Genomic DNA, 16265 nt, shown 5'->3' on the forward strand with positions numbered 1-16265 from the left:
CAGCTGTCACACTCAATCTGAGAGACGGCCAACACACACACACACACACACACACACACACACACACACACACTGAGTCCATCAGAAATACTCTCAAGGAAGTAAAGAGATAGGAGGAGAGGCAATGAGGAGAGAGATAAAAAAAAGAAACAACAGGAAACACACAAGTGAATAAAAAGAGGACAGAGACCAGAGGGAGGAGGAGGAGGAGACGAGGAAATGAAATGAGGACAGATAGAAGGAAATTAAAAAGGAAAGACAGATAAAAACGAAGAGGAAGAGGAAGAAGAGGAGGAGGAGCTGTTTAATAAAGTCTATTAATAAACAACCAACAACTGCAGCTTCAGCCTGAACCGTTAATGTGACCCAGAGGAAACTCATTAAACCTCCAGCTCTGCTGCACGGGAATATATTCATAAATACATGAACACAATACACACAGTCAGGTTACTACGATGGAGGCAAAACCAGTTCTCCCAGTTACTGACACAGGAGCTAACTGGATGTAATGGTGGAGGACGAGGAGGAGGAGGGAGGAGGAGGAGGGAGGAGGAGGAGGGAGGAGGAGGAGAGTCTCAGAGCTGGAGGCTGTGGTGGTTTTCTGGACAGAGTTATTAGACCTTTGTTTAAAAAGGTCAGTGAGTGAAGACACAGATATGACAGAAGAACCAACACCAACACAGTCTGGTGTCTCCTCCTCTGTGTCTCTAACCCTCCTCTCCTCCATGTGCATTAGTTAGAAATGAATCCATGGAGCGGTGGATAAGGTTATTTATCATCTACCATGTTACCATGTGTATATCTGTGTAGTCTTATCTGTCATCAACAAAAAGAGATTACGGGTTACGGGTTAGCGCGTTACGTTTGTGTGGCGGTGTCGCCATGGAGACGAGAGCCGGGACACCGGGTCGGAGGCTCTGATCTGACAAGGTTGGTTTTCAGCCAAGAGACACTTTAAAAAATAATAATTTTACCACCTTTTTCTAGAATTTTTTTAAAAACTTTTTTTTTTTTTTTTTTTTACATTTTTATCACTTTTTTCAAAAAAAAAAAACTTTTTTTTTGAGAAATTTTACTACTTTCTTTAGAATTTTTGAAAAAACTTTTTGAAAATGTTACCGCTTTAAGAAATTTTTGAGAAGATATTTTACTTCTTTTTTTTTACCACCTTTTTCTAGTTTTTTTTTTACTTTTTTTTCTTTTTTTCAAATTTGTTTCACTTTCTAAAAGAGTCTTTTTTCCAGAAATTTCTCAACAATATTTCCACCAATTCAAGCCATTGGCTCCATTGGCTCTAATTTGAACATATACATTGACTAAAAAAGTAATGTTCTTCAGTCTCAGAACAAATATTTGTGTGGCGGTGCCGCAGAGACGAGAGCTGGGACACCGGGGTTATTTTTTTTTTTTTACATTTTCATCACTTCTTTCTAAAAAACTTTTTTTTGAGAAATTCTACCACTTTCTTTAGAATTTTTTAAAAAAAACTTTTGAACATTTTACCACGTTTTTAAGAAATTTTTGAGAAAATATTTTACTTTTTTTTATTTTTTTTTAGAATTCTTACCACCTTTTACTAGATTTTTTATCACTTTTTCCACACTATTTCCACAAAGTCACGCCATTGGTCCTAATTTGAACATATACATTGACTAAAAAAGTAACGTTCTTCAGTCTCAGAACAAATATTGTGTGGCGGTGCCGCAGAGACGAGAGCTGGGACACCGGGTCGGAGGCTCTGGTCTTACAAGATTGGTTTTCAGCCAAGAGACGCTAGGTGGAAAAAAACACCTAATATCTACACACAGTCCTGTCAGAATATTGTGACATGTCAAGCCACATTTTTCAGTCAGTATTCAATATATATTCAAAAATATTCAGATTCTTTTGCATAAGAAAGATGGATTATTGTCCATAAAACTTTGCAGGACACATTTTATGGGATTTCGGTTTCTCATAAAATCAAAATAATGATCGTTTCGTGCTGTTTTTCCAGGAGTTTTCTTCAGACCATGGGACTTCCAGAGCTGCATGATACTGTCTGGGTAACCAGCAGTAATCATCCGGGTGCAGACTGGTCTTTACATCCAGAGACGCTCACGTAGCCGTCGACATCTATTCACATGTTTAACCCAAGACAAACAGTTCAAATTCCATCGACTGTCCTTAAAAGACAAGGTGTGATGTTTGTGCAGATCAGACCAGGCATCTGAGGCACAGCAGCCGCTATTTACCACAGAGAAGTTTTACATTTCACTGGTAAATCACTTTCAGTTCAGTTCATTAGCAGTGAGAAGAGTTTAAAATATGATAATTGTGGTTTGTAGGTTCTGGTTGACTGGTACATGGGTTTATGGATTTCTATTTTAATCAGACATCAGAGGAACGATCCTATCATGTCTGCACTGTCCTCCTGTTTCTGACAGTTTGAATAGAAACATAGATATAATCACTGGGGCCGGGCGGTGAAACGTTGTACTATTCCTTCAGGAAGCCTGTTGTGTTGATTTTGTGCAGGTTATTTAAGAGTCGACAGATTCCTGCTGAGTTTGAGGAGACACAGAAATAATAAATCCATCAATAATAATAATAAAAAAGTGAGACTCAATACAACAAAAAGCCCCCCTCCTCCTCCTCCTCTCAGTGTTTCATGGGCCGGCTGTATAAATCCCTGACAGCACCGACCGTGTGCTGCTGATTTCTGCCTGCGGTGACTTTATTTATTCTAACAGCCGCTCTGGCAGCCGCCCAGCCCGCGGTCTGATCGGCATGTGCAGGTTCGACTCTGCTGGGCATGTGTTTCTCTTTAAACGGCTTCTGCTGCGTGGTCAGATTTGGAGTTTTTTTTCCCTTTTTTTCTTCCTCAGCGGGTTGGATTTATTGCACACATCACACAAAACGCTGCTAGTGCTGCTGCTCCTCCGGACTTCTTAACAAAAAAAAAAAAAAAAAAAAACTGCACGATTTAAGTTCATGAGAAAATAATTTAGGATCACGAATAGAAACAACGATCTGTGAGAGTAATGAGAGCTGAGTGCTTTGAAACTCCACTTCCACATGTTTCCAGGTGTGTGTCTGTGTGTGTGTAGGAGTGTGTGTGTGTGTGTGTAGGGGTGTGTGTGTGTGTGTAGGGGTGTGTTACCTTGATCAAACTGTTTCTGGATGTTGTCCTGGTCCGTCTTGTTCCCGCTGACTCGATACAGGCCTTCTGTCGTCAAACCTGCAAACACAAAAACAGCAATACAAATTCAAATAACCGGCTCTCAAAAGGATTTCACTTTCACTTTAATTTAAGCAGCGTTACACACACACACACACACACACACACAGACACAAAAAGAAGTGCTGAATCAAAACAGATGGGCCGACAGGAGCAGCGTACGTTGGTTTTATCTAATGTGGTTTTTCTGTAAAACCACAAACTGAGACTTTGTGTGGATTCATGCTGCTGAAGCTTCACACTGAAACAAATCCATTAAAAAGAGAAAAGAAGTTTTCTCAGGATTTTTCGTCTTTCCTTTTGACTTCAGGCTTTTCCCTCATCACATTCTTGATCACGTCTGGTTTCCTGTGAGAGGATGTTGAAAAGATGTTGATGGTTTTCTTCATTTTATTTTGAAGGTCAGAGGAGGAAAAGTTGAAGCGCACAGTGGACTTTTAAAAGTATAGATGTTTGTATTAAAGCTCCTTCAAAATAAAGATAGATGTTTGTATTAAAGCTCCATACAGTATAAAGGTAGATGTTTGTGTTAAAGCTCCATACAGTATAAAGGTAGATGTTTGTATTAAAGCTCCATACAGTATAAAGGTAGATGTTTGTGTTAAAGCTCCATACAGTATAAAGGTAGATGTCCATGTGTAGTGTGATTATAAAGCAGCTCTAGGTTCTATATTAATACTGTGAAAGTATCAAAGCCTCAGTCCACAGAGAAATGCACACAGCCTGTATTCAGAAACTGAACCTTTAAAAACCAGCCGTCAGGACTTCCTGTCACTTTGTGATGTCACAACAAAGCCCCGCCCCCTCACCACCACTTTGCAGGATTTGGTTTCTCTGAGTGTTTTATTCTGAAATCTGCTCTATTTTTTATTGGATCACTTTAGAAAACACAGCCTAAATGCAGAAGTCACTGTTGCCAGGCATCATCATCATCACTGCCAGTGTTTACAGATGCTTATAATTATCCACCAATGGTAAAGAACGTGTCAGTCTTAGTTAAATCTGCGGTGAACTTCTTCTTGCAGGAGCAAAAATATATATATATAAATATGTGTGTGTGTGTAACTGTGTCATCTCATAAATACCTTTTTATTTATTTATTGTCTGGACTCTGGCTCTGGTTTCTCTTTAATTCTGTAAACGCTGCATTGTGACACACGTGGGCGTAATAAGCCTTTAAACCTCGGCCTACACCTTCACGCTCATTACTATAATCTGTTTTCCACATTTAATCATTATTTTTGTGTCTGTTCAAGCACTCAGGTGCATTAGAGGTTTTTCTTCTTTTTCTTCTCTCGCTCTTTTTTTTCTTCAAAGATCCTTGGCAGGTTTTTTATTATTAAAGGGATAGTTCAAAATTTTGGCAAATTGTGCCCATTGCCATAATCCCTATAGTCATAGCAGTAGGTTTGTTACCTTTAATTGTTGGTGCAAGCTATTTTTAGAACGGCGGAGCAGAGCCGTGAGCTGCTCAGAGCTACGCTACGGAGGCTCATGGGATTTCTCTGGTTTCCCTCATCAAACTCATCAAATACACAATCCAACAACTCCACAACGCTCTGGTGGACAAGTTGTGACCTGCACATTCACCACGCTATGAGATAATAACACAACGTTACCAGACAGAGTTGTTTTAGAGGGAAATACAGAGACTGCTTGATGGAAAACTGTCCCTGAAGGCAACGTGCATCAGTGGTTTTACATGTATTTCCCTCTAAAACAACTCTGTGTGGTAACGTTGTGTTATTATCTCATAGCGTGGTGAATGTGCAGCTCACAACTTGTCCACCAGAGCGTTGTGGAGTTGTTGGATTGTGTATTTGATGAGTTTGATGAGGGAAACCAAGAAATCCTGTGAGCCTCCGTAGCGTAGCTCTGAGCAGCTCACGGCTCTGCTCCGCCGTTCTAAAAATATCTTGCACCGACAATTAAAGGTAACAAACCTACTGCTAAAACTATAGGGATTATGGCAATGGGCCAATTTGCCAAAATGTTGAACTATCCCTTTAAATAAAAACAACGTTAACAAGCCAGCGACAGAAACTGGTGCAGAGCAGAACAGAGCAGTGATCCGTCTCTGCAGCAGCTGGGTGAAGATCATATTGGTAAATCGAGGATCAATAAAGCAAAAACAACAACAACAACGAGAGATAAACAGTGAACCAACAGTCGACTGGTCTGAGAGCAGCTGCCACCTGACAGCTGATCTCAGAGCAGCACATATGGAGACAGAGAGAGTCTTAATTAGAGCTATAATGTGTGTTCTGGCTGCACGGATGAACACAACACACACACACAAACACACACACACACAGGAACACAACACAGACACACATATAGGGACACACACACACACACAAACTAACCATACAGGCTGCAGCTCTGCTCCAACGCTGCTACAAGGTCATCCACACTGCAGTATACATGCTTCTGTGTGTGTGTGTGTGTGTGTGTGTGTGTGTGTGTGTGTGTGTGTGTGTGTGTGTGTGTGTGTGTGTGTGTGTGTGTGTGTGTGTGTGTGTGTGTGTGTCCCTGCAGAGGCACTTAAGCAGAGACTGAATTATGTAAATTCAGCTTTAATGGATTCAAGTAAATCGTGTCAAGTGTGAGCAAATGTGGGAGAGGAGAGGTGTGTGTTTGCATGTGTGTGTATGTATGTGTGTGTGTGTGTGTGTGTGTATGCATGCATGTGTGTATGTGTGTGTAGTTGTTGACTCAGGTGTATGACAAAACACTCCAGCTTAACTCTTAAATCTGAGGAAAGCAGCGTTTTTCGTTAACGACCTCGGTCTCATCAGCAACCCACCCAATGTGTGTGTGTGTGTGAGAGGATCAGAATTAGAAAAAAACTTTATTGATCCCTGCAGGGAAACTGCTTGTGTGTGTGTGTGTGTGTGTCTGTGTGTGTGTGTGTGTGTGTGTGTGCTCCAGTCAGCAGAATAGCAGTGTGTGTGTTAAACTCGTGCTGATGAGAAGCGACGGCGTGTCGACACTCCGACCTTCGGCCCGATCGCTCTGATATCAGATTAACTACAAGATGAATCGACGCCTCTGAGTCACCGTCTTCAGAAACTCCTCCTCCTCCTCCTCTTCTTTCCTCTTCTTTCCTCCTCCTCCTCCTCCTCCTCCTCCTCCACATCACACCCCATCTTCATGTCTGACAACAAACTCGACATCGACACGTCGTCGTCGTCGACCACAAACCACAACGAGCTCCGGAGCAGGAGACTGAATCCTGGTGTGGAGGTTCAACGGCTGAGATCACAAAACTGAAATAATACGAGTAGTAGTGTCGGCCAAGTGTATATAGGATTTCTTAAGAAACTGTAAGGCAAGGCAAGGCAAGGCAATTTTATTTGTATAGCCCGTTTTTACAAACAGTTTGTCTCAAAGGGCTTTACATGGCATCGTAACAACATCCTCTGTCCTTAGACCCTCACATCGACTGAGGAAAAACTCCATGGAAAACCCTTTTAACAGGGAAAAATCGGAGAAACCTCAGGGTGAGCAACAGAGGAGGGATCCCTCACCCAGGACGGACAGACGTGCAATAGATGTTGTAACATCGATTATTCACTAAAAAGCACAAAATTATTAACATTAAGCTGACGTTACGTCATCTGATTGGTTTGAGGTCTGTCTGGTTGCGTAGAGAAGCATTTTGATCTAACATACGTCCTCCTGCACTGCAAAAACTCAAAATCTTTCCAAGAATATTTGTCTTATTTCTTGTCAAAATGTCTCATTTCTAGTCAAAACTAGTCTCTTTCCACTTAAAATAAAACTCATCACCTAAAAATTAACTTGTTTTTAGATCATTTTCACTTGTTTCAAACTAATTTTCAATTGAAATTAGTAGAAAAATCTGCCAGTGAAAGGAAGTTTTTTGTTCTTGTAATAAGAAAGAAAAACTTGCTCCACTATCAGATTTTTCTACTTATTTACAGTGGAAAATTTGCTTGAAAAAATTAAGTGTCTAAAAACAAGCTTAAATATGACGAGTCTTATTTTAAGTATAATGAGATTTATTTTGACTAGAAATAAGACAAAAATTCTTAGTAAGATTTTTGCAGTGTGGAAGCGAAGATGAAAACACCTTCACCAGACGAGGGATCTGGCTTCTTCAGTCCAATGCTGATGTCCGATACCGATCTGATACCACTGTTGGATTAATAAACTCTACACCTCGCCATGTGGAAGACAGTGAAGGCATCAGGGCTTAACTTTAATATCACCTTCCAAACTTTGTAAAACATTGTTGCTGACATCAAATTGAAGTGAACAAATCGGCTCCATTATCTGATACCTGATCTAGATGTTTAGTCGACATCTGGGCCGATATCCGGTCTTAACATCCGATCGGTGCGTCCCTACGAGACTGAGACACAGTCCGCTGTTAGCCAGCAGAGTTTTACACCTTAACGGCACTTAACAATCGATTTAAGTGCATTTCGACTTCAACTTCCTGCAGTCAGAGTAGTTTTTATTAATTGATGCAGAACTGAGTCACTTGTTCTAAAAGCATCGGCTCGACTCAGTAAATCTAATATAAAGCACTAGATTGAAGTTTAATGGCAGATAATGAAGTGGTTTTACATTGGTGTGAGTGGTTTGGACCGTTCTGCATTATAAACACATTAAAGCTGCTCCTCTATGTTTTAAAGGACCATTACAACATTTTAGTTGTGATACTGTACTGGACTGTAGTTTGTCATTTTGTATGGTGTGTGTGTGTCCCTGACCGGTGAATTAAAAGTTAAAAATAGCCGATGATTGACTTTCATTTATTGAACCGGCTTCCTGTCTCCTCCCACGGCAGATGGTTGTCACGGCGATAAAATAACTGTGGCAACCGGCCAATGAGCTGAGAGACAGATACAGAGAGAGAGAGAGAGAGAGAGACAGGTAGAGACGGTGAATCGGCTTTGAGATAAGATACAGATAGAAAGATAGAGGTGGAGGTAGAGTGATGACAACTGCTACTGTGTGTGTGTGTGTGTGTGTGTGTGTGTGTGTGTGTGTGTGTGTGTGTGTGTGTGTGTGTGTGTGTGTGTGTGTGTGTGTGTGTGTGTGTGTGTGTGTGTCTGTCAGCGTGTGTGTCAGGATATTAGATCATATCGCGGCAGGACAAGTCTTATCAGATCCCAACATGCAAACACGAGCTGCACTGTTCACGTCCTTCCCCTCAGGTCTGCTCTGTGTGTGTGTGTGTGTGTGTGTGTGTGTGTGTGTCAGTGTGTGTGTTACATCCTGTTGAGAGTCAAATGTCCTCACAAGGACACGGTGTTGTGTATCTGTGTTGGCGACGTCTCACTGGAGGTCAATCCAGGGTGAATATAGAAGGAAAACTGTGAATTACGAACGTCCAGTGAACGCAGCAGCAGCAGGAAACAGGCCCGATGTGGTAAACAGTACAACACAACACAACACAACCGTACGTACACACATACACACACACACGAACGGTTTGTTTACCGATTGTAATCAGCTGATCTCTGATTGGCCGCCTGCTGCCAAGCCGAAGCTTTGAAGATGAAAAGAACACGACTTCCTTCATTTGATGCATTTTCCTATTGAAGCAGGTCAACCAGGGGTCACACATATACACGTGTAATTATATTAACACTAATGCAGTCACGCCCACCGACTGCAAGGTCGTTACTGTCGTACGTCAGGAAGTTCAGCAGCTAAACTTCACAATAAAAGACCCGTAATTAACTAAGACTCCCACTGTAAACACACCAAGGTCAAAGCTGTGGTAGATTCATCTTCACTGTCCAATTAGTTTAAATCAGAGGTGATGCCTCCAGACCACAAATATTATATCTATATGGATCAACCTTTCAAAATAAAAGACAGAAAAAGAGGAAAATCTGCAGCTTTAAAGACGTAAAAGTATAAAAAAAATATTTAATCTCAGGTTTTAAATAATATACAAAGGTTTTTTTCAACAAGGTTAAGAGCTAAACTTCACAATAAAAGACCAAAATTAACCAAGACTCTTGTTGTAAACACACTAGGGTCAAAACTGTGGTACATTCATCTTCACTGTGATCAGTTCCAGGCCACAAATATTATATCTTCTTATGGATCAACCCTTCAAAATAAAAGACAAAAAAGAGGAAAATCTGCAGCTTTATAGATGTGAAAGCAGAAAATAATAATAATTAAAAACTAATCTTAGGTTTTGAATAATATGTAAATGTTTTTTCAGCCAGGTAAAGAACTAAACTTCACAATAAAAGTCAAGACCATAATTAACTAAGACTCCCATCTGTCCAGTCTCGTCAGTTTAAATGAGAAGTGACGGCTCCAGATGAAAACAAGTCGACATGTCAGCGCTCATCACAGGTTACATCATCACACCAGGGTTCATTAGGAGAATGAACAGTTGTTTTCATCACTGATTCATTCATTATTTGTGATGAATGTCTGCACAGTGTTGCAGAGACACAACAGCTGTTTGGCTCATTCATCAAATCATTTTTGTGTCGACACGCGCAAGTCATTCAACCAAAGATTGATTGATTGATCATTTGATGTTTGTCATCAGCCTCCTCCTCTCCTCTGATTGGCTGACACTTGACCACCTGTTGTTACTAGAGAAGCTGAGAGAGAGAGAGGAGATGGTTTTCTGATCTTCTCATGGATCAGCCCTTCAAAATAAAACACAGAAGAGGAGGAAAATACGACTTAGACTTCTCAATTTAAAAAAGTAGATACTAGTTGGATCACCTTAAAATCAAAGCTGCTCTTCAGTGTTCGCCATGTTGAAGTAAAGAAAAGCTGATAGACGTTCCTTCTGGTTTGCCTGTTGCTGATTGGTTCCTTAGTTTTCAGGGAATTAAAAATCGACCTCAACGGCTTCTTCTCTACAAAGAGAAATGAAATCTCAGGCAGGAAGGAGGTGATCAACCATTACACACTGGGTAATTGAGGTCACAACTTGTCCACCAGAGCGTTGTGGAGTTGTTGGATTGTGTATTTGATGAGTTTGATGAGGGAAACCAAAGAAATCCCATGAGCCTCCGTAGCGTAGCTCTGAGTAGCTCGCGGCTCTGCTCCGCCGTTCAAAAAAATAGCTTGCACCGACAATTAAAGGTAACAAACCTACTGCTATGACTATAGGGATTATGGCAATGAGCCAATTTGCCAAAATGTTGAACTATCCCTTTAATCTTTTGTGCTTTTTAGTGAAAAATCAATGTTACAGTCTCTTAAAATCAAAGCGACCGCCGAATTAAACAGCAGCTGCTTTTTTGGTGTCCGCCATGTTGAAGTAAAGAAAAGCTGATAAATAGAAGTTCCTTTTCGTTTGCCCATTGGTGATTGGTTCCCTAGTGTCGACCTCAACGGCTTCTTCTCTACAAAGAGAAATGAAATCTTGGGCAGGAAGGAGGTGATCAGACATTACACAGGGTAATTGAGGTCTTGATTGGGGAGTGAAGAGGAGGTGATGTTGGTGTTGTGATTAAGAGACTGATTGGAGCTCACTCAGACCGTTGGAGCGTTTTAAATCAATGGCATTGTGTGTCCGTCCTGTTCTATTAAAAAACACACACACACACAAAACAAAAAGAACGCCGACTCGTCTCTAGATAAATAAATCCTGCATTGTTGAGCACATACACAGGCTGATTGTTGTGAGTCTACAAAGCGTCGCTGCCCTGAGGAGTCTGTCCAAACACACACTCTGAATAAAGTGTAATAATCCCTGCTGCTGTTTACACACTCAGTGGGATCTATGTAGAAACAGAAAGCAGCGCTGCAGCCGTTTATCTGCGTTACCGTGTCGGCGACTCTAGACCTGAACAGTTCACTCGTCCTTTTAAAAGGTACATTGTGTAGGAATTACTCCCATCTAGCGTTGTGGTTGTATATCGCAAGCAACTCAATGGTATTTTTCATGCTGCATTCACCTGAAATTGGACAGACAGCAGACGGACGACAGCCGCTGCACGTAACGGCATAAACAACCCTCTACACTGCAAAAACTCAAAATCTTACCAAGAATATTTGTCTTATTTCTAGTCAAAACTAATCTCATTGTACTTAAAATAAGACTCATCACATAAAAAGCAGCTTGTTTTTAGACACTTTTTACTTCATTCAAGCAGATTTTTACTTGAAATAAGTAGAAAAATCTGATAGTGAAGCAAGTTTTTCTTTCTTATTACAAGCACAAAAAACTTCCTTTCACTGGCAGATTTTTCTACTTATTTCAAGTAAAAATTTGTTTGAAACAAGTGAAAATAATCTAAAAACAAGTTATTTTTTAGGTGACAAGTCTCATTTTAAATGAAAAGAGATTAGTTTTGACTAGAAACGAGACATTTTGACAAGAAATAAGACAAATATTCTTGGAAAGATTTTGAGTTTTTGCAGTGTATGTAAACAAGTGGCAATGGCGATGTGGTATTGTTGACCTGACCCACGTTTTACCGGCTTTCTCTGGACTTCTGTGACTAAAATGACATCTGGTTTGTTAGCGACGGCCGTCTGCCCGACTGCAGGTGAAGAACCAAGAACCAAATAATCGATTTTCGTGAATAGATAACAGGAGAAGTTACACAATGTCCCTTTAAATATAAACAGACGACAGCGAGATCGTTCAACGCTTCATTCCCATTAGGATAATGACTTGAAGGTGCTGACACGACGGGTTAATCTGATGAAAGATAAAGTAGCTCAGCACCAAAACACACACACACACACACACACACACACAGAGCAGAAACTGTTCAACAACATTGTTCACAGTTTAAATGTTTCATTCACCACATCCCACCCACTATTTTATTGTCCTCACTTCCTCTTGTGCAACATGATGTTGAGTCTTTGATGTTGTGTATTTGATTTATTTTTCTATTGTGCGACGTCGGCATCTTTACCTCCAGACTGTGTTACACTGACACACAGTTGTTTGTATATATATATATGGATACATAAAGGGATAAATCTGGTGATATTCAATATATTTTCCTCATTGTCATCAAATCCTGTGAAAACCCCAAACGTATCGTCCCGGTAACGAGCTTTATGTTTGTGTGTTCAACGGCTTGATTCCTCTGAGCCACTGAGCTCCATTGTTGTCCATTTCCATGAACACACACCCTGCAGTTTATCATGACTCACACACACACACACACACACACACACACATACACACACACACAACCCTGCACCATCCTGCTGCCCCAAATAGCCACAAGGGCATAAATGTGGACGAATCCGCCACTGAAAATAGTCCCCAACAAACAAACACACCATTTCTTCCTGTTGGTTGATTTGTGTGAAACCAACAGTGAACATCTGCTGCTGGTCGTCCTGATCTGAATCTGTTTGACCCTGAGGCACCGGATACTTGTATGAAAAGTTCCTAAAATACTGTGGGTGTGTTGTTTCTTTCTAATGTTTCTAGAATAAGACGCTCTAACTCCACTAAAACAACACTTTAAGTGCATTTTGTCCTCAATAAAACCTTTAGAACATCTACATGCTTAGTGATCTTCTCTTTAACTTTGGTACAGTTGTAGTCAAGGAGCTGCTGGTGCGTTCAGTGGCATCTGTATCCATGAGCTGTGTCCCGATCCATCAGAGGATGAAGAGGAAATGGTTTCAGAGGCGTCAACACGTTGGTAAATGGGACGGTCCAGCCTTCAAGCAATGGTCAAGTGAAACTCCACCTAACAATAGTACTTTCATAAAAACAACCACAAGTCCTTTGGTAAACACCCCCTTAGAGGTTAAATACTTGGGTCTTTCTCCACTGTTTTGTCAGACTAGTGATGACTGGTCAGACCGATGCGTTACGAACTGATGAAGCCCCTTGGATCAGAGGCCAAACGTCTTCCTAGACAAATACAAGTCCAGTTGCCCAGAGGTCTACCCTTCAGGACATTTCCTGATTGTGTGCGAAAGCCATCAACGTCTTACGTCAAACATTTAAAAATAACAGCTTTTTTTTTACACTTCCAGCAGCTCCTCAGCTCCTCACCTTGGCAGGCGACCACGCCTCCAAGCCGGCTGCAGAGCGGGGCTACCATGGCTACAGCGCTGAGCCAACGCTGAACGTTGAGGCGGCTCAGCTCTTTATCTGGGTGATTTGATTTGATTTGACTTTATTGTCGTTTTTATGCAAGTACATTAAAACAAAATACTGTGCAGCAATTCGAAAACAATTTTAAAAGAAATGTTCAACTTGGTCTGACTCCTGGGGGACTCCTCCTATTGTACTCACAAAACGGCGAAATATAGTTCTTGAATCTAGCTGGCTAAATAATAACCGGCGAGCAAAGAGTCGTGGGATACGGGAGGCCATGAAGGACAGGAGTGGTTTGTCCTCCTAGAACAAGCAAAGGAAGGACGGATTCGAAGGAGAACCGGTCAAATTAGGACTAGGGATGGGTACCGAATTCGGTACTTTTTTTGGTACCGACCGAATTCCCACTGAACGAACGAAAGAGTTTGTGCTGTTACTCAGTTTCATTTGTTTTTTATTTACAGAGTTTCACACAGAACTTTCTGATCTTTCTATGTTTCTCCTTTTACCACAGTAAAAAGCAGTGTTGGGTAGTAACGCGTTATTAGTAACGCCGTTACGTAACGCCGTTACTTTTTTCAGTAACTAATAACGTAACGCGTTGTTTTTTTTAAATCAGTAACTCCGTTACCGTTACCAGACGCTGCGTTACTCCGTTCCTTTTGGTGAGGTTTTACAGCGGCACACACTTCCCATTACATTTTTGCGATCAATAAAGTTTCATTGAATTGAAAGACAGAGCACACTGACACTGTGTGACTGTGAAAAACAAAGCACTCGGTGCCCTCTAGCGTCCCACACGTAATCAAACACGCTCCATGAAGAGGACTGGACAGGTCAGAGCACGGCATGACGGCGAGCGAAGGTAACTTTGCTAACGTAGCATCCGAGACCGAAGCTGTGTGTCAGTTCAGGCTGCAGCCCCTGAACCGGGACACAGCTCCAGAGTCACAGCGAGACACACAAGCCCCCACTCCACCCGAGCAGCAGCGGTTGGAGTCCGACAGACGGACTCCAATTATGACACCTGAAACGGTAAACACAGCTGATCGATCGGAAAAAATTAACGCTTGAGTGAATTTACTTTCCGTCACAGAAAACAGGTTCTTGAATGTAACTCGGTCAAGACATATCCTCAAGATTTTTTTGCACTTGTGTTAGGTCAAAGCTGCTGTATTTGCTCATCATGCAGCATGATGATGATGGTAACATTTTACAGATAAAAACAGATGTTTTTTCATCAGCATCAGTACAGAACTGAAATGAGGTTAGAGGGGAATTCAATCAACCTTTATTTAATGGGAGCATTGGAAAAAAACGTTTTAAAGTAACGAAAAAAGTTACTTTCTTAGAAACGAATTACTTTTTGGTTTAAGTAACTGAGTTACTAACTGAGTTACTTTTTTAATGGAGTAACTAGTAACTGTAACTAGTTACTATTTTTCAGTAACTAGCACAACACTGGTAAAAAGTGAACATTTACTTCAGATATGATAGTCCCATGAACTAACCCATTGAATGACTATTTGGTATTCAAAAATAATTTCCCATTCCTACAACATAAAATACTCTTAAAGGCTGATGAGTTAGACAAAATAACTTTAATTACCACACATAACACACAAAAAGTACCAAAAACAAGTACAGTTGTGTACCAGTACCGATTCCCAGGTATTTAAAAGTGAAAGGTATCCATCCCTGATTAGGACAGGCCCTGTCATCGGCCTTAAAATGCGTCTTCTGAAAGGATGAAGCCCCTGAACTGAGACGCAGCTGTAGAATCGGTGCCATCGTATCGTTTTCCAAAGGTGAAGGAGAGGACAACCGGCCGAGGAACCGTCACAACGTTCCTGATATTCCTCTGAGGTCTTGACTCCACATTGAGACCAAGATGGCGCCATCTTGACCTGATCACTGAGTGTGGATCTATTCTTGACTTGACACTTTTTTCTTTAACCTCTGAAGTGAAGCAGAGATCAGCTCCTTCTTTATTAATATTCTCTCTCTGTGGGTTTTTATTAAATCAAAGCGTATAGATTTTTTTTTTTTTAATCCAATAAAGACGTTCTATTCTATCTTTGTCTCCGGTGTTATTTTGTTAATCCTGAATTCAGTGAAAACACCCACACACTTATCGCTGCTGCTGCTCCGACTCCACTTTGAAGAGGATCTGCTGCTGCTGCTGCTGCTGCTGCTGCTGCTGCTGCTGCTGCTGCTGCTGCCGGTCCCAGTCTGCATGTTCCACTTTCTCTCTCTGCAGCGGGACAGCCGGGCCTCAGCCTGCTCATTATACATCCAATATGACAACGCTAACATGCAGCAGCTCCTATAAGGAAGATGAATGTGCAGGTGGAAAAGCACCAGATTCTTCCCCCCAGAGGCGCCCCAACGCAGCGTGGTTTTTTTTCTTTTTTCTTTCCCACAATCCTCGGGGCTGCTGAGAAACGAGCCGGTCTGGAAGTCATTCTGCTGCCAATATTGAGTGTGTGAGTGTGTGTGGAGCTAATGACCTAAGGTGAGCACTTTCTTTGCCTTTTTTTTTTTTAAATCCACACACACACACACACACTTGCGCAGACACACAGACACACATACTTGAGGGTTGTGGTCTGGTGGAGTCATCAGTTTCTGCGCCGCGGTGTGTTAATTTAATGACCGGCCCTGCACACAACCCATGAGTCAATATAAATCAATACAAAGGCATTGAGGAGTGCATGTTGGTGTGTGTGAGTGTGTGTGTGCGTTAGTGTGCAAGTATGATTTAATATCTGGGCACCTTGGGTAATGAGATCCATACCCACACACACACACACACACACACACACACACAGCTGCAGTCAGAGCTCCTTCCAGCAGAGTGTGTTTGTTCACACTCACTATCTTCACCATCGACCGTCCACTTCCTCTGTGTGTGTGTGTGTGTGTGTGTGTGTGTGTGTGTGTGTGTGTGTCTCCACTAAAATGTAAAAAGTGTGTTTTAGTTCCCAAACAACACACTAACAA

The 16265-nt window shown here is 41.4% G+C and overlaps 1 protein-coding gene across 1 annotated transcript in view; it reads right to left on the minus strand.

The window, feature by feature from the left end:
- arhgap5 (Rho GTPase activating protein 5) overlaps positions 1-16265 on the minus strand; it is a 72174-nt gene that overhangs the window by 15437 nt on the left and 40472 nt on the right. The window contains exon 4 of the mRNA XM_083998771.1: positions 3143-3220. Within this exon, the coding sequence (XP_083854897.1) occupies positions 3143-3220 (78 nt within the window). The remainder of the gene's footprint in view (positions 1-3142; positions 3221-16265) is intronic.

Source organism: Trachurus trachurus (genome assembly GCF_905171665.1).
Source record: "Trachurus trachurus genome assembly, chromosome: 22".
Taxonomy (NCBI): domain Eukaryota; kingdom Metazoa; phylum Chordata; class Actinopteri; order Carangiformes; family Carangidae; genus Trachurus; species Trachurus trachurus.